The sequence below is a fragment of the Trematomus bernacchii genome, unplaced genomic scaffold, assembly GCF_902827165.1.
Source record: "Trematomus bernacchii unplaced genomic scaffold, fTreBer1.1, whole genome shotgun sequence".
Classification (NCBI taxonomy): Eukaryota; Metazoa; Chordata; class Actinopteri; order Perciformes; family Nototheniidae; genus Trematomus; species Trematomus bernacchii.
Window position 1 is genome coordinate 9,210,506 of NW_022987828.1, and position 23,379 is coordinate 9,233,884.

Below are 23,379 nucleotides of genomic sequence, written 5' to 3' on the forward strand. Positions count from 1 at the left end.
ACCACTGTGTAGGGTGAATGTAACGGTTGATTCAGGCATGCTTGTACAATGCATGTACACTGTGCTTGTGTGTGAATGCGTGTTTGATAGAGACACATTTGCCCATTTACACACATGCACGTGAACACACACACTTACACACTTTCTCTTTCAGACACACCATCCCTCTCATGAATAATACAAAAACTCCTTTCACCAAACAGCTCAAATAGCTATTCATTCATCTGCATACCTGGAGCCTTGCAAAATGATTGGCCCACCATTACCACTGGAAAAAGAAAGACAGAAATGTTCCCCAAACAATTTGCTTCAAAATGAGACAGGAATGATTCTGTTCTTTTCAACGGCAGAGACAGGCCCCTATGCATAATGATGTTAGCGTAATGGGGTGACAGATAGACTGGGAGACCATGACATTAGCATGAGAAACGCACCAGTGAGCAGCCGCTCAACTGTGGTCTCAGAGGGCCCTCAGACATACACTCTGAACATCGTTTGTCTCACAGCTCTACGAGCCTGACAAATGAAGACACGCCATGTTTTATGCCAGGCAATATACCATTCCACTTTAGCAAACACATGACTTAATGACAGAGGGAAACCTGTCTCTGCATTACACCAACCCATCTCTTGTCTTATTAGTGATGAATAACCGCATTCAAGGTTGGATGGAGAGCAGGGACACAGTCTCCGCCTCAAGGAGATGTGATGACAAGACTTACAATTAAAAGATACAGAGGTTAGCCAAATTAAATGATGGGAAGAAATAACCAATTAAGTATTATGCTTTTAGACTGAGCCTTTTTCAACAGGTTACCAGCTGAGAGTAAACGGAAACCACAGTTTAACTCTGTAAAGATTTGACCTACAGTAAAAGCTATTTCCAGGCATAATAAACTTAAGGCAAGCATGACAGTCAGACAGAGAACCCCACTGCAACATTTTATATCTTCATGAGTGTGACAAATTCACAATCTCACCTTTAGGGAACTAAAATTACATCCGCACAATTGTTTTACAGAGTGTGAAGAGAAATTGGAAGGCCAGTCACAAATAACAAACTACTTTAAAATCTAATCTCAGAAACCAGAGCATGCTAACATGTTTTTCACATGGCCTTTACCAGTGTAGCTATCAGTCAGAGTTTGCTAAGGCTAACGATCATTTTGTACTTTGGACGTATCTGAGAGCTTGGGAAATATAATCACATGTTTATAGGAAACGATACGCAACATATAAAAAGGTTGTCAAAATCTAAATGCTGCAGGCATGAGCCACAGCCTAAAAATGGTAGAGCTCTGACAGCCCTACCGTCCACAGCCCGACACTGTGGAAGGGTGAATGCCTCCTGTAAACATTTATCTTCCTTGTGAGTGTGTGTCTGTGTGTGGTAGGGCCTGGCGACAGGAGCTTCTCTGAGGCTTTATCTGTGGCATGACAAGACAACCTGTAATATACGAGCATCTGGAGCTCCTCTTCAAACACAGCCTTATCTAACGCCAAACATTCCCCGAGGCCAGAGCAGAGCAAGAGTGGCCCAGACCAGACCAGAGCAGACAAGACCTCACACCGTCTCAACGTCTCCCACCCAACCCGTGAGCCGAGCACCGGGCGCACAAGCTGGGAACAGTCCGTCAAAGTGCATTGGTGTGTGTTTACAGGGAGTGTTCTGAGCGCGCCCTCGACAGCTGAGAACAACAGTGTGACATTACAGTGACGGAAATCATCTGCTTAGAGTTTTTCTTTCGCCTGCTAATCGGGCTAGAGGTTAATGGCATTGCACTCAACACAAATGGACACGATCCCTCTTCATCCACTGACATAAACATAAATGTTGAGACTAGGACTAAACACCCATCACTCATGGTTCTGTTTAGGGGAATTTATTTTACATCAATCTCAAGATAAATAGTGAAGGCCATTGCAGATCTTTCAGAGGGCAACATGAATGAGCTCCATGCTATCACTTCAGAGTGACTGATAGCAGCGTTCGTAGGTTGCTAAACAGTCTTTACACCATCCTTATCAAGACCACAGGGTTGTAAACGAGTAGTAAAATCACAGAGAACCACTCTCTCAAATTGTATCTTATATCCTAAAACATTCACAGACAATACATCAAGTATGGCAGGTTGCACTGCCCTTAACAATCTTTCTCTCAGGAAAATCCCTGTAGTGTGAGCAGAGAAAGCAGCTCAGTTAGGACTCTGCATTCTTTTCTCTGTGTTGTGTGCCCCGCTCGGACCGCTGCCTTCAGCCTGCCTATGGGGGGGATGTAGACATGCCCCTCTCTGGGGCCTGTACATACGGCCTGTGCCTCACTTCAAAGAGAGGGCATAAGGGCAGTGTACTCCCCTCTAACACAGATCCATTCAGCTCACAGCTGATTCCTCTGTGTGTGAATGTTTATGTGTGTCTCACTTTGACTCTCTCTAGGCCCCTCTAGCTTTCATTTCAGACCGCTTTCTATCCTCTTGTCTTCTTTTTTGTTTTCTTCTGGAAGATGGATAAAGGAAGACATGGGAGTACAACCCATGGCTTGTGTGTGGGTGAGCGCATTTGTGTGTCTTTCTTTGATGTCTGATAATGAAGGGCAATACTGTGCAATCTCTAAACATCCTGTCACAAAAGCACACATCATGATTCACAGCTTCATGCAAAGCAGACTGATAGAAGGGGCAACAATCACAACAGAGGGCTGTATGATGACCTCTACATACCTTGTGAGCAGTGAAAACATTAGTGCGAAAAAGACAAAAAGAAACATAGGGAGTAACAAAAGTGAGCGAGAAGGAGGAAGTGCGTTTAAAAAGGAGAGTGAATACCGGAGAGAAGAGCTGAGTTCAGTGGCTGCGGCACAGGGAGGTCTGGCCTTTACAAATCCCTTCTTTTTTGATCTCTTCATCCAGATGAAGGAACAGCGACAGGCAGGATTATGTGGGACAATTCTGCTTTTCCCTAAACCCTGACTTGATCGGCTTTTACGAGAGCCTTAATCATTTTCAATTAACTATATTTTCTGACATCCCGTGATAGCTACAGTGCTGGTCTTAAACTCTCTGCTGCAGCCCCGTTGCTTTGCTAAGCCTCTGATTCTCACACAGCGTGCCTGTAATGTTTGCTGACAATCTGAATGGGCCTAAACTGCAACTTGTTGTTAAGATGCCAAATAACCCATTTCCTACATGCTTGATTTTGTTTGGTGCTTTGATTGAATGTGAGTGAAGCGTTGAATTAGTCTTGTTTTATTGCTTTTTGTATGATAATCAATATTAACTCCAACTATTATAAGCATACAAGGAATTACTGCAGTCTTTTCCACATATCAACTGCTTCGACAAAATGATTATCCCAACATTCATCATGGTAAGACTGCATGACATCTTCAAATATGACATCTTCAAATATGGCCTCTTAAGACGTGAACTGTATTTGTAATGTCACAATGATTTCATCCATGACAGCCTAGTTGCCCTCTGTTCATTCACCAGGTGCTTAATCCCAGTCAAACTTTGGAGCGTGATGTCTCTTGAGGGACTCGAGGTCTCAAGGACTTGACTGAGACAGACAGCACCATTAACAGGCCCTGGACCAGCCCCAACCCTGACAACCACTCTCAGTTGGCAATGGCAGGCAGAGGAATGGAGTTCCTTCTCTTCAGTTTAGCCACATAGAAGTGAAACAAATGTCCATCACTCACTCACTCAGTACCCAGCAAGACGGCTGGCTTTTTTTGAGGCCAAACAAGTAGGGAAGGAGGGACAGAGGAAAAAAGACTTTCAGTCAGAAGTGAGGTGAACCAGATTTGACAGTGAGGAAGCTGATGGCTTCAGATGTTATAGGATGATATGAGAAGTTAACAGACTTAAGTAGATGAAACATTGATTCAGATGAAAGTTAAGATAAAAGGCAAACCCAAAGTAATTTGAATAAAATCTGTATATAAATATCCTTGTATTAGTGTGGTGAAAATGGGAGCATGCCCAAGCTGGCTTCCTGAAGTTGCAAAGGAGTGGGAAACAGCAGCCAAGGTCACCCCTGTAACAACAGATAGTACTCGCTATATGATAATGCCAGATGCTTTAGCAAAGTGTCAAAATATGTTAATGCCAATAACTCAGAAATAACGTTACCAAGAGTAAAAAACCCTATGATTTCTGACCACCTGTTTCATTTCCCCCTATAATACAAGTCAATATTATTTTAAACGTGTGATTAACTGGCTTAATCACAGAATATTATTGGGATTAATGCAATTATGTTTATTTACACCACTCATTTTTATGTATCATTATTATTCAGACCAAGTTTGAAATGTAGCAAGCCTAAACACAGACATACAAACACATTGATCTAGTATAGCTTGGAGTCATGTCTTTCTGCCAGTGGCTGTCTGTCATTATCAGCTTTGATATTGTCTAATAGTGCCTTCAATAGAGCGCCTTAGCAGGATGAGTTTGTTTCCCCAGCTTTCTGCAGCTCATTGGCTGGGGCCTCTTCCTCTAATCACCTTTCATTACAGCCTTCTGATCCCCAGCTTTCCTTTGTACATCGCACTTCATCGTCTTGATTTCCCGCTCTAATTGCATGTGAAAGATGCCCCCTTTGATTCTGCCTGCATGCCAAAGTGCTATCAGGGGGAGAGTGTCGAAAAGTGTCATGTGTGTCTGTCTACTCGGAAGATGGGGGAGCCACGTATTCACCTGCTGAGGACAAACCCGTTTCCCCCCCCAATATATGACGTATCTATCAACAGCTCACAAGATATCAGTGCTGTCTGTCAACATAATAGCAAAGGGTAGGGGGTAACAGGATTGGAGAGGGGAGGGGTGAAAGGAAAAACATGGAAATAGGTACTTTGAAATGCGCACTTATAGCACTCAGTTGTGTGTGTGTGTTTTATTTCCTGAGCAATGTGACCCTGATGCACCAGCCTTGTCAAGTGAGGCTTGTTTTTACCTGTTCTCTTTTGATTCTTGTCTAAAATTAAAATAAAAAAAAACACTGACTTTTTCTCCTGTACCTGTTCTTTCTTTTTTTCAAATGCCATCATTTGTTGCTGTTCAGTGGAGGTTGTGTACCCACCATGTTAGGCTTGTTCACTGTCAGTGTTTAACCTTTTCAATATGATGTCTCTAAGACCTTTGGTGGCCACTGTACGGTTATAGAAAGGCTTATTGTCGGCAGGTTTTTATAGCCTGGTTCTTTTGCAAGAACTCATTACATGCATGACCCCTTCAGAAGAGGAAGATAAACTGCACACGGGGCACAATTAGATAATTTTGTTGCTCACCCTTTGAAGAAGTATCGCTCTAACAAGGGACCTATTTTTGTAACACATTTATGGAAGGGCTTTTCAGTGGCCTGATATCTGTTCGTTGTTCAGCTAGTGGTCCAGGATGGGGAGGCAGGAGGAGCAGAGACACAGAAAGACCTCGCTCTGACAGAATCTAATCAAGAGTTGTCCTAACATATTACAACTGACTTAAGCTCTATCTTTCCTCCCAGTTAAGTCTCACTCGCTCAGAATCAAAATAACCAGGGAGACAGAGACAAGGAGAGAAAAGCGATACCGAGACCGAGGAGAGATTAGAAGATGGTGAGAGAAAAACCACACGTCCCTTTCTGACTGAAATAGAAGACTACTTCCGGCTCCAATTTCGGCATATGCCAGGGCGAGCTGAAGAAAGATAAATGAGCTCTTCAGAACCAAGAGGAAAATGATTCTTTATCTGGCATGGCACTATTTACTGACATTAAGAATGATAATATCAATCAGCAAGCTGTCAGCAACCCAAGTGGGCTGCGAGGAGAACAAAGGTGCCACAGTCTTTCCTTTGATACGTTTACAAGGAGATGTTGATGTACCTGCCATTCAGGTGCAAATAATGTCATCACCACACACCCAGATCAGGGCCTGCTGCTCCACCTTAGTGATGAGTAAAAATGCCCAGGGCCCTTTCCCAGAGCTAGTGTTCATAGTTAGGAAAAAAGTTGACAGGTTAATGAGCTAGCAATCAACACAACAAGAACAGCAGCAGAGCACCAACATGTCTGCACTCCTCTTCCCCCTGTGAAATATAGCTGTGGGTAACAGATTTGTTCTACCTTTAGTGGTGATGAGCAGGAGAAAACACATGGCAACAGCATCAGGGAAGCGTCTGTGTAATTACTTTTGGCCATCTTTCAAACCTTTCTCTCTCAGGAGAGAGATGTGTGACAACATATGACAAGAAAGCCAACAGGCTTTCCATACAGAATAGTGGAATCCATCATCACTGAGGCAGACACACCTGTCTGGCTTTGAGAACAATGCCACACTGCCTATTTATTAGGTGCCAGAAAAGTTTATGTTTGTTCGGTGACAGTGACAGCAACTTGATCCTTTTCATTTTTGGAAGGGGGATCTCAAGCTTTGGGGAAAGGAGGGAGGAGGGGAAAGTCTGACTCACATGTTTTCTTTTCTCGGTGGTGCACAGTGACTTCTCTTTCTTCCTGATAGCTGTCTGCTAAGGAGTCAGAAGACAAATAACAAAGACTGTCATTCTCCAGGAGGCTTTAACTAATTCTTTTTTTTTCCCCGCCACAAAAAAAGATACATATATCCTTCTGACATTTCAAGTCCAGTGCCATCTCAGGCTTCCTTAGATTCGCAAGATATGTAAAGCTTTGCAAGGGGAGTGATTCAATTATCCATGATAGTTTGATATCTGTTTCCAGCAGGAACACAACTGATTAATAATAAGAAAACAGACTACATGAATGGCATCCTCTGCCAGAACCATTTCATATAAGATGAGAAATTCTACCACATTTTGACAGCTGCAATTTTCTTGGAAAGATATTATAATCAAATAATTACCGTATTAAACAGGTGTGTATGTTTACTGGAAACAAATACTTCTGAAAGTTCATGCATATTTATGACATCCTCTAACAATATTGTTTTTTCAACAGGGAATTTTCATACAGTGGATTCGGATTAGTTTAAATATGAAACCTTAAATCAAATATATTTTTTCAGCTGGGAATTTACAAAATATATAATTCAAAGCATCATTATATACCTTTCAGATGAAGACAAAAGACGTTGAGGCGTATAGTATAACAGCTTCAGGTCTAACACTTCAGTCTAACTGTCTGCCAGCCATGTTGACGGGACAGTACAGGCTGTCATCTTAACAGTTAATAATTAGGCTTCCTCCTGCCACAAAACACGGTGCCACGGTGACAAAAGCCAATGGCAACGGAGGTGGCGGCTTGGCTGCCGCATTATAAATAGTCTGACCGGATGATTAATGAGGGGGGCCACTGAGTTAAAGTAGCAATCTCGCACACAGACAAAGGATGCCTGCACAGCTGCCTGCACACAAAAAAATTAAACAAAACAGAACAAGACAAGCCCTGTCCCTCGATAGGAACAAGAATTGAGGCAGAGTGGCAGGGAAAGTGGAAACATGCCAAGAAAATAGATTATTGAATTTCGACCGACAGCTTATGAAGACTTTATTTAACCTCGAAGCGCTTTTGGGGGGATTCTCATTAACATTTTGACACTTTCAGTTAAATGGAGGGGTCAGGTTCCAAGTTGAAGAGGGGACAGGGAAATTATTTTGAGATCATTGGGAAGTAGACATGGGAGCCTTGGGTAATTCAATAATTTAAGAAGCTGAAATAAGAAAGCTATGCCAAAATCTAATTTGTTTAGAGGAGATATTTTAGTTGCCAAACAAAGGTTGGCGGAGGATGGTTTCAATAGCACCACAGGGGCCTCATTACTAATGTCTAAGATACACACACACATATCAGGAAGAGGCTTCTTCTTATTAAAAGCATCCGATAAAAGCTTAAACACTTCACATATGAATAGTGGTTAAATTAAACACTGTTCAGAATAAACGTATGTAATGAAATAGTTGCAGTTAAGTGTTTTTGGTATACTCAAATGGTTCCTAAAGAATAAACCAATCTATCTGTTTATATGAAATTATTATTATGAAATTGTGTCAGCTTGTTTTCCTCTCACATTTTAGCTCTGAGTTTTGACAGTCAGTCATATTTCTCTCCCTGTTTCCATCACATACCTTTATGTCACTCCAGCACAGTAATAAGGACACTTCTACTGTTAATGTTACCCTTTACTATTTTCAAATTATACTCATCAAAGCCGACACGTCAAATCAATCAGAGGCTGTCAGCGAATGGGTAGCAACGATGACAATAGTGACAAATATCTGTTTTCCTCTTGAAGGAAAGTTCCACAAACAAACACAGATGCTCTGTTCCACCAACAATTATCTTACATATTTGGATGCACGGTTTCTTCAAGCAGTTTCAATTTGAAGGGCCTTATTCTTCCCCTCCACTTTGCTGTGCTCAGCTGGCAGGGCTCTCAGTCGTCACAACATCTCCTTTTAATGCCCCTGACAGGGGGTTATTTGCTCCCATATATGTTTTCTCTCCAATTACACCATGGCAGGCTGGAGGCTGCCTTGCCTCGCTGCTGAGATGCTGATGGTCACCTCTTTGACTAGTCCTTCCTGCCTCCTGCACTATATTTTTCATCTTTTTAGAATCTATTAGAGAGGAGGACTCTCTCATTTGTCTGTCCTTGGTCCAAAGTGTTGTTTAACACCTGACAAGCATCAGTACCACAATGCCAACAACCTTTCGGTGAGAACAGTAATATTGGCTTCTATTCTCAATTTCTGTGAGTGTGTCTGAACATTTTAAAATAATAGTACATACATATTCTCAAGAAACATTCAGTTCATTGATTTGGTGCGTGTGTGTGTCAAATTGTAAGAGCACTTTATGCACAAAATAATTGCCCAAACAGACAAAGCAGCTGGAGTAGCAGCAGCAGTCACGCACACTTTCCTAATCATGTCGAAATGTTTCAACTTGAATATTTAAAGCAGAGCACAATGTTTATCTTCACAACAACAAAAAAACATTAATTAGAATAATTGTCTTTATTCTTTGTGGCTGTTTACAGCAATCAGGCTGTTCAAAGACAAAGTAAAATGATACCAAGGGACTGATATCTCAAATATATAAGATGCAAACCCTCTGAATCAATAGAGCAAAACAGACAGCATTTGTGAGTATAGCTTTAAGCTAAGTGGGTTGCCAAATGCAAAGGCTGCCATTGATACCACTATGAAAAATGCATGATTTCAGAGAGAGTACTCTTTTATCTACGAGGCTAGATCAATAGTGGGAAGGGGTTATGGAATCAAAGTTGTTTTGCTGATGCGGTAGTTAACTGACACTCTTAAAAACATCTGAATACAATTTGCGAGAACAAAGCGTGCTAAAAAAGACAATTGGAGGAGAGTAAGGTGAAGTTATGTGGGTTGATAAACTTTCTTTTCACATTTAGGAAGGCAATATCAAACACTGAGTGTACAGGGCAGCAGAAGTCAGATTAATTTACCACTGACAAGCTCTATGAAGGATCAGTGATACGTTCCTTTGTTTTTTTACTTGAACCGGAGTAAAATAAAAATAAAAATCACAAGAGCCACAAACACAAATACTAACTCAATGAGTCGCAGCATTTGTTTTTATCAGATAGAAGGTTTGCGCTTCTTCTGATCTTCCGAAACACTGAACCTCTAATCATCAATAGTTACAAACTACTGTAGTGCTGACAAAGAAATTATCTATTTAAAACAATACCAAAAAAGGACCACAATGCAACATGACATTTGCTAGTTGTCGCTTGTGCCCTAATATCAGTACATATGGATCTTTGAAATACATCAAACACAAATGAACTCTCAGAATGTTACAAAATAAATCCTCTGGCCCACCCTCACACAACATCTGATCATTGATTTCAACATGACGCTGACAGATCTAACTACTCTGTAACTCAAGCCTGGCCTCTGTCCTGACCTTCGCCCTGTGTGTGGACTGAGGAAGAGCCAGCAGCTTTCAGCAGAGGCTTGGGCCTGTCTGGCCTGAGAATGTGACAGGAGATAGACGGAGAACAGAAAGAAAGAGCGAAAGAGAGGGTCACAGAAGGGAGAAAGGAAGACACAAAGAGAGAAGGAAACATGAGAGAGAGGCAATGAAAGTGAGTGAGAATGACTGGCAGACAGAGGATTCGTCACAGGCAAAGAGTGAAGGCTGTGGCCACAGAGGGACCTGGTGAGAAAGCTAACAGATAGCAATCTGAGTTATCACTCTGCGCCACGGCTAACAGCTAGCAGCTACCCTGTCACCGCTGCCTAAACAAGCCCAGTGTTTTCATCTCCATACACACAACGCGGCACTCTGTCTTTTCTTCTGATGGAGATAAGATGTATAAATTATGAGCAGCTGACAAAGTCTACTCCAGCGCCCCCGGCGTCTCATCAATCACTAGCCTGTGTGTCAGCAGGTAACTGACGTGGCCCCCGGAGGCACAGCCCCCGCTTTAGGTGTGTGAGTTTTTTTGTGTGCACATTTTTTTTGTTTGCTACTGTGCAATTGGGCTTTTGTACATCTCCAAGTATTGTGTGTGTGTCTGTGTGTATATGCTATGTGAGAGGGTTGTGTAAACAGCTGATTCAGTCCTAACTCTAAGCTAGGAGAGAGAAAAGAGAGAAAAAGAAGAAGTACACACAACTTGCACACATCAGCCAGACAAAAACAACTTCTCAGTTTATGCGTGTGAACTCAAGGTTTAACTGTTATACCTTGAGGTTATCATTGTGCTGAATATTCAAAAGAGAAACCTAGAAACTAGAAAGAAGGAGACATGCGAAAGCCTGAAAAGGGCTTCACAAATTGGTGACGTTGTGTGGAGTCCTGCAGGCCTTAGAGGGCCAGTGGTAGACCACCCAGTATGATTATTGGTATTAACAATTTTCCATGAACCTCAGTTTCCGCTGTCAGCAAACCAAACATGGTCTGGGCCTTTAGTAGAGATGGTAGCCATGACAGACATCCAAAAAACACACTGCAATACGCTGCATTTTCAGGGTACTAGATTCCTATTTAATTTAGAGACATTATAAATGGCAACACTTGAGTTTTAAACACATCATTGCTTAAGAAAGCAACATAATTACACTGTGTGTCAGCAAAATAGCATAATTACAAGTTACAAGTTGTCAGTGTCTGATTTCACTTTGTTCCCATTTACAGGCCAATCATAGTCTTTTTACCGCTCATGTTTACTAGGATTGAGGCCTAATTTTATTGCAATAATTACAGGCTGTAGTGTCCAAACAGTGCAGATTACATGGGCATTATACAGTGTTAAATAATAGAAAATGATTTGGAGATTTTGCACTTTAAAACCACAGCTTTGCTTTTATAGCCGTTAGTACATTTTTGCCTCTGGCACACATATGATAATTCCAAAACTGCCTGTTTTAGTTTTAACTGAATTTCCATTCAAGGACGGTTTATTTGTTAAAAAAAAAAAAAAGTACAGTAGATATAAGCTCATTCAATGAAACATTAATTCCTCCTCGACTGAACCTGGTATACAACCTCGAACCACATCGCTGCAATATTACACAATGTTTGTGTACACAGCCCAAAGCAGGTAGCGTTTGCTTGCGCACACATTATCGATCTGCTGTCTTGAAGTGAAGTTCAAGAGAAAGCGCAGCAGAAAATGTTGACTCCCCATGGGGAAAAGGAGAAGCAGCTCATCTCAGCACCAAAGAGAGGGAGGGCTGTCATGTTCCGTGTGATGAGCTGAAAGACTGGAGGCGGCCTGGAGCAGCGGGGTATTCCTTCCCCCAAAAAACAAACCTCCAAAAACAAACAGTTCCACCCCACAGAGAAGGAGATGGGACAGTGAGACAAGAGGGAAGAGCAGACAGGTGTCAGGAAAGAATGACATCTGTGACAGAGGGCACTGAGAGAGAAGCTGGAGGAGATGAGAGGATGAGCATCAGACTTGTTATCTACCTCCTTTTCTGGCCTGCTGGTTCGGTTTCTAGTCTTGTCCTTCATTTCTTGATCAAACTCATGAATAATGTACCATTAGCATTAGTTAGAGTCATCGCAGTATCAATGATACTATTGTTACGAGGGGGGTCAAGTCCTAAGACACATTATCTTTGAAACCCTTCTAGAGAGAAAGGGAGAAGATGTCTGGAATTCAGCTGACAAAAGCACTCAGTCCTCTTGAAATCTGATGAGTCTGACAGGATGTGAGCCCATCTGATCCACTGCCGTCTCAACATTCCCCTACAGGGGGTGGGGGGGGGAAATGGGACGGACAGGCTGCTCTTCACCGTGCTTTTAGCACAGGTGTGATGAAAGTCGGAGCCACCGCAGCTCGGCCCACCTCTCGGATTACCCCGAACACGTCTATTGACGGACGTTGCCAGTTGGCAGGCAAATTGGCAGGGGAAGTGATGCCCGTTGTGCTGTACCCATCTGCCTGCTGCATGGAAACAGCATATCAGGTGTTCCTGGGGGATACCTATTATCATATCATATTAAATGTCTGGGCTATGGGTTACAGTTGTATGTCTTAACAAAGTCAAAGACAGATGTAATGATAGATTGTACAGAAAGGGACACTGTGTTTTGTTCTACAAGGTCAGATCTGTCACGCTGACTGTGGACACCTTTGAGAGTGGTTTATTAACACAGACAGACAAACAGTAATAAAGACAAATAGAGATCCATTGTGTGTCCAAATGGCTTTGCTTGCCAGACACTACCGCAGTACTGTACTTTATGTACTTTCACTTAATCAGACTTGATGAAATGACAAACCTTTGTGCCACACTGCCTAGAGAAGTTATCCGTGAAATAAAATATGTTTTAATCATGACTTACAGTACATGTCACAGGATATCGTAATACAGACCTTTACAGTACAGTGCATACAAGTCAGACCTATTCCGGGAAGAGGCCCTATGAACCTGTCAGCTTGCAACTGAACACCAACTGCAAATAGAAACTGTCAGAGGTTATAACGCCTTTGATAACTAATGAAAGTTGCAAATAATTTGACACTGAAAATTCAAAAACATGCCTTGCTCATACAAAAAGGATGAGCTTAATACTCTTTGTTTTAGCCTGTAAAGGATTCAGATGCAGTTCTTTAATCGCGCGTTTCAAAAGAATGAAGCTTCACCTTCACTAAGCTCTCATCACAACCACACAAGCTAACAAAGAGGAAACATTCTTTGCAGAATGGTGACACTGAAACAGTGTGGCATTAAGGATCTTGACCCACTTCACTGCCCATCTGTGCCCTGTAGGTGTATGCCAATCCTTCACAGCCCTCTCCAACACTCCCGCGAATGACAGAAGAATGTGGTTTGAGTGTCACTTGACCCCTCTGCCCCCGCAATGACCTCCAGTGCACCCTGGGCAGCCCTCAAGTCTTTCACATATTTCCACTGCTAAACAATAATGTCTCCCTCCTCCTCCTTCGTCTCAACTTAATTTCCTCTTTATCGCTGTCCAATTCTCCCGTCGCCCTGTTCATCACCCTGCTGCTCTCATCCCCTTTTCTGCCTCTATTCAAAACTCAGATACAAAAAAAAAGAGTCTTTCCACCAGTAGAAACCCATAGGGATGAGTGGCTATTCAGAGTGTGATTGTAGGGGGGAAAAGGGCTGCTGTGTTTGTGAAAATTGGACGAGTGTGTGGATTTTGGACAGATGCATATGAGAAGTGCACAGTGTAAGGGCACACTTCAAATGTATATAGGAACAAAACAGCTAAAGAGTCTCTAAAGTCGAGAGGCAGCACCCCTTCAAAGCGTGAGAATTAATTCACATCCACCATGCCGCTGTGCAAACTTTTGTTGAACATTTGGACCAGATGAAATAAAGCCTTTATTTGTTTGCCAGTGTACTTGCAAACTCACAATCTGCCATCCTTAAATTATTTTCCGACTCACTTAAAATGCCTTTCTCAGGCTAATTGATGTGTGGTGCAGATATGATTGAAAATGAATGTTCTCTCTGTCACTCAAATGTGAAGCTCTGGGCAGGCTAAGCCCTTAATGCACCAGATTTAACTGGTTAATCCTGTGAAAAACTATTCAGTTTGACTCCCAGGTGGAAAGGTCGCACAGCAAGGCCCGCCTTCCTTCAACCTACACTATTCCCTCAGTCTTAGCCTCCAACCTAAACATGCTCTCGCCCTCATCATTGGCCTCTCTCACCCCTCCGCAGCCGTCTACCCACCCGCATGCATAAGCTACAAAGCTGGAGGTGTCAAGACTACCTGTCTCAACAGCACCCCCCTTGCTTGACCTGCGGATAGCCCTCGGGGACATTAATTATAGAGTAGTCTGACTTGTTGAGAGGAAAGAGACAGACAGAGAGAGAGAGACAGAGAGGGAGAGACACAGAGGGTGAACGGTAGAGAGCAGGAGAAGATAAATGTAGAGATGTTGTTACAGAAGCTGTCACCTCCTAATCATGTCATCCTGCTGTACAGAGGTGATGCTGAGGCTTCACTCGATCAGGTTTCCCATTCGTCATCGGTGCTGGTTGGTGGTGGACGTGGTGATGGTTTTGGAGAGGATATGGGGGGTATAATGATTACTCTAATTTTCCCACAAAGGTCACATTTTAAACTGTTTCTCTATGTCAACTGGCCTAAAAATGTTATCAAAATATTGTAACAATGTTATTTTCTGATGTAATTGTCACTAAAATATCCATTTGTTAGCCCTTTGTATGTCAGTGTTAAATCATTAAATGCGGTGCAATGGATCTGGCTGTTTACACAAAGCGTAGACAGCATATTGCATAGCTAGTGTTTCTGTTCAAGGGAAATTTAAAAAGAACACAACATAAAACCGCTGCATCCATTTCTGAGTGTTCAATACTTTGCTTGTGGGCAAAAACATGGATCTAATATGACATTTCTGTATGTGCTTTAAAGACAATGTGTACTCGGCAAGCGTGGATAGACACTGAACTGCCACCGAGTGATCAGAGCAATCTGTCCAAACAAATGGAGGCTCCTCTTGCGCATTACCGCGTTAGATTATACGACTCTCGGTCATTTGATTCCCCACCGTCTCGACAGATTCTGTTTCTAATGGGCCGAGTGGGATTGCACAAAACGCAAAATAGGGAGAGGTCAACGTGTTTGAAGGTTATCCCTGTCGGGGAATCAAAATAAATAACTTTCAGGTGTGCTATTCTCTGTCAGGTGAGTGTCTTAATGATGCCAAGTTAACACATACTAAATAACAGTGTCTCCCTACGCACTGACAGCCTCAGAAATAATTGACCAGCATGCTCCAAACTGAGACGCAGTAGGCAGAAAATTCAATCCTGCAGCTGACAGAACCCATTGAGCATGTCACCAGATTTTGCATTATACACAAAGCAATGTCAGGTCAGGGATGCGGCCTCCTGCTAGTTATTTGCGATTGCATCTCTGAGGGTAAATTACCTGGCGCTCAAAAATATGGTCAAGTTAACTAATTTCCTGACAGCACGCTGTCGCATAAGAGAAGTCTCAGATTTACTGCCTGTCAAAAACATGATGAAATGTTTTTCTGTTTCTCATTTCTTTGTGAAAATGCTTGGCAGCCTCTCAACTAAGAGCTCATATTCAATATCCTCTCTCGGTGTGCCGAGGACATCTCTAATTCCAGACAAAGACGCACGGCTGAAAAAGAACAAAAAAGAAACATAACCTTATTATGTTTGAAGGCTACCAGCAGTGTGTCATTTCATCCACAAGTTCCCATGCAAAAGGTGACTGCTTGGGGGGTTGTCAAGTGATGTAACATAGTTCTAAAGCCCTTAGTAAGGAAGCAGGGAAATCCATTATCCCGTCGACCCCTGTACTCTGACAACTACCCACATACAGTATATGGTGTCGTGTCATTTTGTTGTTATACATGTGTAAATCATTCACTTTCTGACAGAACAGAGGTATTAACAACAATACCTCACCTCACAGATGGGGTCACGGAGAAACCGAATCCCACCGCAGACAAAGCATAGTTGTACCTGCGAGAGCACGGCCTGCCACTGATAGCGACAAAGATGACAATAGCCCAGTGATGGTGTGAAAACTGCCTTTAAGCTATACCATGCAGGGGGAACAATACAGACAGGCTCCCCCACCACGGCGCTCAACAGTGTCCGTTTTAAAGTTCACAAAGCGGCTCCAAGGTCTGCCTACCCTTTCTTTTTCTCCCTGTCTCTTTTTTATGTGTTCTCATTCAGCTGGACGGTTTGGCCTATCATCGTCCCCACAATGACAGTAGGTGGAAACGCTAGCTTTCATTACACAAAGTATAAATAGTGTAATCTATCAGCCCTGCCAATCAGGATGATTGATTATGGGCTGTCAGGGAGGAGAGTGACACATTAGAAAAGTTTGGTTAACAATGCCTGTAGCTGGTGCGGGGCTGCTGCCACCCAGCCCAGTGATTAATGTGTTGTCAGCCTGTAATCCCACACCCACGCTTAATGAGGCAAGAATTTATCATCTCGGCAGAGTGGCAGATGTCAGGGGGAAAGGAATCCAAGTGGCTGGAAACAATATACTTTTTCTAGCCTGTGCTTGACATGTCTGACAAGCTCTAAAAACCACAAAGAAGGTCTGTGTAAGCACAAACTTCAGTGGAGGGACTTTCAGCTCTAGCGCCGTCCTCGGCTGCAAGCTTGTGAAAGTCGCTGCTGAAAGAAGACTCATTAACAATTCACTGAGGAAAACTGGTATAATGGATGTAAGGAAAAGTCTTATGCCACCGTGTGCATATTAAAGGAGACAAACTGTTATTGTTTCACACTAATAAACTTTTACTATGGACACTATGGTGAATCATAAATAAAAGTGTCACTTTCGCACAGACTATCCACCTTATCTAACACAGATTTTAAGCTCGAACATTCATTAACTTTCTTAATAGCATATCAACATCTGCATGTCATAAACAACAACAATTTACTTGAATTATCTGATTAAAATCTGAATGTGAATTAAAGCAAAGCTGCCTCGAGAGGATGCACATGACAATCAACTTCAAAGTAAACTATAAATGCGAGTGCTGAAATAGTGATTAATGTGCACTGTCAACATCAACTAAAATAGACAGTCAAAGAAATAACTGATCTCTTTCAGAGATTTAAAGTTTGGCACATTTCTCTGGAAACACCCGGTGGGTAGTGGGTAAGAATGAAAGATGGATTTTTTTTTTTTGTGCTCAGAAAACAGTAAGCCAGCTGTCTCTCATTAGGCTAGCAGCATCTTCCTGTCACCAAGAGACCAACAGGGAGGATTAGCTCTGATTGGACTGATAGGCCAACGCACTGGGACGCTGCACTGTGTAATAGCTAAAAGCATCATTTGATAAGAAGTGTAATTTAAGAGTTGCCTTAGTGGCTATAATATTGTTGCTATAAGTACGTGTACAGAGATGGTGGAGTTTTTTAACCCCTTGGCAAGCAATGAAAGAAGGCTCAGTTTCATAAACAAACATAATAACAGTGAGATTTAGATCTGCGTGCAGAATTTGCTTTACATTTGTTTAAAGCATTAAGAGTTCAATAATACTGGAAGGCGGAAGCGAGTTATTTCCCTGAAGGTGTTTTTGTCTTAAAGGAACTTTGAAAAATCACTATAAAAAACACGGCCCTTCCCAAAGCCTTATAAATGATCTAGTTGGAACAGTTTGTGTAAAAAGCAAAGGCTTCGTAGCTTGCCAATCCTAGGCACTCAATATTATTGCACTAATAAAACTTAACAAAGACTTACATTATACAGATACAAAAAGAGAAAAGTTACGTGAGCGATCACATGATTTGCAAAGTTTATGAAAACTTTATATCAAAATGGGAGAGGGAGACATCTCATTATTGCTGGCCAGCCTTGGCCTGTTTTCTGACAGGCCTCAAACTCCACCGCTAAACACAAGAGACGTCGAGACAACAAATACTTCGCCACAGAGGCGTTCCTCCTCTGTATTGGATGCCAGCAGAAGGAGAGGAAAATCAGTTAATGCAACGCGGCCACTTCAGTGTCTCATAAAAGCCCTCACAAAAACACATGTTTGTTTTTATGCTGTGCGTTTAGCCAAAAATGAGTAATACATCCATCATTTTTCCTCGCAAGAGTGACGTGACACTCAGGTCATGCACCCCATGTCTCCAGGCTTTGAAAGAGGCAATAAATCAATCTTGGCGCTATTACTTACAATTAATTGTGCTTTAAAGTTTTACAGTGTGTTTATGATATGCAGGGCCCGGATGATTTATGTGAAGAGTTTGAGTCACTCCCTCTAATGGCTGTTGTTTTCCTGGTTTATAACCCCCGCATGACCTCGCAGATTAAGCTGCCAGAATGCTTGAAACGGGGCCTGTTGCACTGATCCAAACACGGGACAGGCAAACCACTCACAGAAAATGACAAACACACATACCTGAGAGAACACACATGGGCTCCCTGGAATAATCTGACACAAACCACGCCGTGTATTTTGTCTAATATACAAACTAAACACGTCCAAACAATTATAAACAGCTGTTTTAACACTTAGGATATGTTGTCATTAAAAGACGGAGAACAGCCGTGTCTCAAGTGATGCTATTAAGAGATAACAAGACATTATCTAAGATGGGAAAGAGAACATCATTTGAAAACAAGCAGAACACAATATGTCAGCAAGTATTTTTTGTCTGTACATAAAGCAGACCGGCACTCAGTATGGTTTGCCCACAACGCCTACCCAATCCGCAGTGCTGTCCTTAATCAACCTTTTGTATATAGTACACATTGATTCAGGAATGTGTCATGAAGGAAAAGTAACAAATCAGGTTCTGTATGTATAATAGCTGGTGCAAATACAGAACCGAGCAGAAAGCAAAGAGTGGTAATAAACCTGCTTCCACAGCAATGTGTTGGGTTATATTGCCTTCCCCTGTTGAGAACCATATTCTTTGAGTTTTCTCTGAGGACACATTTGTTCAGTAAAATGATTCAGCAAACCCACTGAAGGCACATTCACAAAGCGCTATATTGCATGCTGTTTGTTATGTTTGAGAGCTTCGGGGAACTCATAACTCTCGAGCACAGATGAACGTGGCAACATACTTTACGGGGTACATTTGAGACTTGAAAAGAAAGCAAAACAACCAACCTATAGCCAAATGCCTTCTCTTTTTCCAGTGTTGCTTTTCAAAAACGCCACAATCATGCATCGGCATAATGCGAAGTCATGGGTCTTAAACCATGCTGTCGATCTTAGATTTGGACTGTTTCCTTCAGTGCAAACTTAAAATGAACTGCCGTCTGCTGCAGAGTAAAACAGGTTAGTGTCTGGGGAAGAAAAAACAGAACTGAAAAGATCCACTTGAGGACTTTCCTGGCTGTGTCACTGTCAATTCTGCTGAAGAACCGTTACCCTGTGTGCAGAGACTCATGGGACCCGGGAGCTGGCTCGAGCCACCCTGCAATGCAGTCTGCTTTACATTATACGCAGAAGGATGTGGGGAAAAACTTGTGTTCATGCTAGAAAATCAAGTCAAATACTCCATCCAGACAAAATCTAAGTGACATCCGAGGAACATTTATACCCGCTGACGTAGCTACCAAGCCGTGCCTAGTAAGGGGGGAACCAAGGACCTACTTCATTCACTGTGAAACACTCTTAAACATGTGGCAAGGAGTAAATGTTATTCTACTAGTTAAATTTGCTACGCACCTTTTTTTAGCAGGGCCTGGGATCTGAAAAACAGAATGTACTGTCATAGTGTTTTGATAGACATGGCCAGTTTAACCCAAGGGTTCGACAGCATAATGTGGGCTCCGTGGCAGGGTGGAAGGAGGTGGAGGAACCGAGCCAAAACGTACCACATGTATTTTCCGAAAGCTGCTCAACACAGTCCAAATGGCTCTACGTGGTTTAACGCCATTTCATTCCATGACCTCTAAATCCTCAAAGAGAATTATCACATTATAGCATTCCAACACGCCCAATTTCCCAAAATACAGCTCAAGGCTTTTCCACTCTGACTCTGCTTAGTGTTGTGGTTTTGGGAAAACACTTCAATCGTGCCCGCTGCATTTTTTGTTGTTGTTTACTTCAGGTATTTATATATATTTTTCCTTTTTCTACTCTCTTTTCTTCGCCATTTTGCCTCTAATTCTATCCGGCTATTTGTCTTTTCTACTGAGAGATGCAAAATACTGTAACATTAACCCAAAAAGAGAAAATGACCAACTTCTGAGTTTGATGCAAGTCAGAGAAAGCTCAGCACCCACTAATGGTGTCATGCCCACTAGTGCATGAAGGCACAATTAAAGGAGTGACACAATTATCTTCAGTGTATGAGCATGGCTAATCTACTATATTCCTTGTCCAAATGTTTGACTTTGTAGTAAAGTTTTACCTCGAAGATATACACAATTAAAAAAACGTTTTGGTAAATTCTGCCCTCACAAATCTCATCACTTGTGTGCGTCTGCCTTTTTCCTGCAAACAACCGGCCTGTGACTGTCTGGTTGTGATTTAGTCAACATGGAAAACATTGGGAATGTATGAAAAGTTATGGTGTTCAGGTTGTGCTGAAGACTATAACTGCTTTATCAGAACCATATGGCGGCGCTCAGTGCCATGCCACAATGGCATGATTGAAAAGGAGTTAAAACTGTGGTCACAATCCACTCCGATATGACTCAAGAGAGGGTCTCCAAAGTTCAGCACTGTCTCTTTCATAGCGAGTCCATTAACTGTTCCAATACCCACATCATGCAATGGGAATGATCTGATAGAGCTGGGGCTCTTTCTTCAGATTAATGCTGTCATGAATGGGCATGTATAACTGTGACCCTGCTACAGTTGCTGCTGTTTCTATGGTTTCAATTTATCTACTGTAAACATCGGAAAGGAGATTTGTCATATGAGGTCCTAAAGGAAAAATAACTATAAGCGGAGCAAAAAAACTTTTTACAGTATAAATAAACCTTTTAAATCATGGCTGTAGCCCGTATTTCTTTCCTTTAATACTTGCGCTAATTGAGACTCAAATGGTAGCGCAAGCGACAGCGAGACAGCTAATTACCATCCTTTGTAATGAAGCAAATGTCAGACACTGTACCCTGAGCCACTGTTATGAGCAACACCCCGCTGTACCAGACATAAAAGCAAACACAAATATCTAATTATGCCGTCATCTCTCCTCGCTTTCCTCTTCTGTTGCAGACGTTGCATTAATTGGTGGCCCGCACTATTGGTCAGCTTACAATCACTCTGATGATGTGGACAATTAGAGCCGGGAGGTGCTCATGGCTCATCAAGTCTGTGATAGTTGACACATCACGTCTCATCTAACTCAAAACAAATGTTATGGAAATGCTGCTGCGGCAGTCCAGGGCCCAGACACGGGATATGTCCTGGCAAAAATATCTTCAATGTGTAGACTCTGATAAAAAGGAACTGCTGAAAGTAAGATCGTAAGTACTGTATGTTCAAGCACACACAATACAGTAAGGTAGACGTGTATTTATCAAAGCTGTAACATTTTAGTTTGCATAGGGAATAAATAATCATATACAGCAGGTTCAAAGACACAAAGACAGAAAAACACACACATCATGTCAGCTAGAATCAGTGATTATCTCTCCTTTCATCTAAGGCTGTGGCGACAAAAGCAAACATTTATTTTTTACTGACAAGCTATGTAAATAAAATCTCATGAAGTGACTTTATCCTGCCAAAAAGCCTTGTAGAGGTCCTTAGTTTCTTTTTCATATAAAGTGGATGAACAGTGTTTTCATTCCACTTTTCTCTATCTACCAAACATGCCAGACTGAGGTTAAATTATTTCAATGTTTTGCTTTCCCGCTTGCCACTTGTATCAAGAATCAAGAACAAAGCATAGCATGAACTGACACTAAAAGAGTACACTATCTTAGCTGATTGTCTCAAACAATAAATATTTTGTTTTCCTCGTGCACTTTTAAACTCGACAGACTCACATGCTTCTGATTTGTCATTTGATGCCTTTGCTCTTGCTACTCTGGATCCATTTGTACCTCCCGGGCTCACTGACAGAGCCCCAGAGACCTTGAAACGACAAAGATTAGCTGATCCAAAGAGTAAATATTTCATGACCTTACAATTACATGAAATCAAATCTAGGCAAAAGCCGTTCATTTATATTGCATTATCAAAGGGGTGGAAGACGGAGGGAAAAAGGGGGTGGAAAGGGGTGAAGTGGGTATATCTATGAACCTCCCGAACTCTAATTAGTCTGTGTGGCCCAAAACAAGAGAGCGAGGAATAAGTGCACGGGCTAGGGATAATTAAGCGATTGTGAGCGGCATGTACGTGAGCTGTCACTCCAATCGGCAGCCATGTCACACTTGGTAACACAACCGCGACCGGACAGCCGGCCGTCGTCTTTGATCTGGGCTCATGCATACGGAATCAGGTCAGGCTGTGGTCACACACAGTTACACACTCACACACACGCTCACTCAGAGATAACACACACACACATATACACTTTAAGCGATAGTAGAGAGAGCCTCTTTACAAAGGGCCACAGTGTTAGGACCTTTGTAAAGAGAGACTGACAGTCAAGTATGCACAAGAAAAAAAGGAAGGATAAAGGAAAATAATGGAAAAGGGAAGAAGGGGATGAATGTGACAAATCCACTCAAGACTTCAGAGGGACTACTTTTTTAAACGGGGTTTACACACAAAAAACAGAGCTTAACTTACAGCTTCCGACTTGGGTTTGACCACTTTCATGAATGCTCCTCTTGCCTGCGCCTCCATCACCTCTTTTATGGTTACTTTCCTGGTATCCAGGAACTTCAGCTGGGGTAACTTGTGCAGAACAAAGTATCTGTGAGAAAACAACAATTCAACTTAAAACTGTACCGTACAGCTGCCATAAAAGGTCTCCTTGTAGGCCTGTTCTTGACAATGACACAAACAGAGAATCTGAGGAAGTGTGTGAACCGTGACACACTAATCAAACTGACACACATTCTAATATGTAAATGCAAGCATCAACAAAACTTGAAAAGAAGCCATGTTTACTGAGATTTAATGGTGGTGCTGATTTAATGGTGATATTTTCTTGTATGTAATAACCTTCAAAGCTGATAAGAATAAGTACGACATATAAATAGCACGAAAGGAGATACAACCCGTCTGCCAGAGCTGTCATTCTGGCAGCATCACAGATATCTCTCTAAGCTTTCAGACACACTCTGTCTTTCATTGGGAGGGAGAGAAACGTCAAAAGATAATGGTTGGAATACATAGATGACAACAGATCCTTTCACAGGCAGGCAGGGATAGAGGAACCAGTATGTCAGGGCTGAGCTAGTAGCCAAAAAGGACATGCATGCAGCACCTAAGTGGAGGGTGAGAAAGGACGGGGGATATGGGCACAGAAAAGACCTGTGCGCAAAGAG

The 23,379-nt window shown here is 42.2% G+C and overlaps 1 protein-coding gene across 2 annotated transcripts in view; it reads right to left on the reverse strand.

Moving 5' to 3' along the window:
• Positions 1–23,379, reverse strand: part of lrmda (leucine rich melanocyte differentiation associated) — a 196,907-nt gene that overhangs the window by 38,070 nt on the left and 135,458 nt on the right. Inside the window, exon 5 of one of the 2 annotated variants that reach the window (XM_034151785.1) lies at positions 22,676–22,802. The exons of the other annotated variant lie outside the window; for it this stretch is intronic. Within the exon in view, the coding sequence (XP_034007676.1) occupies positions 22,676–22,802 (127 nt within the window). The remainder of the gene's footprint in view (positions 1–22,675; positions 22,803–23,379) is intronic. 2 annotated transcript variants of the gene reach the window in all.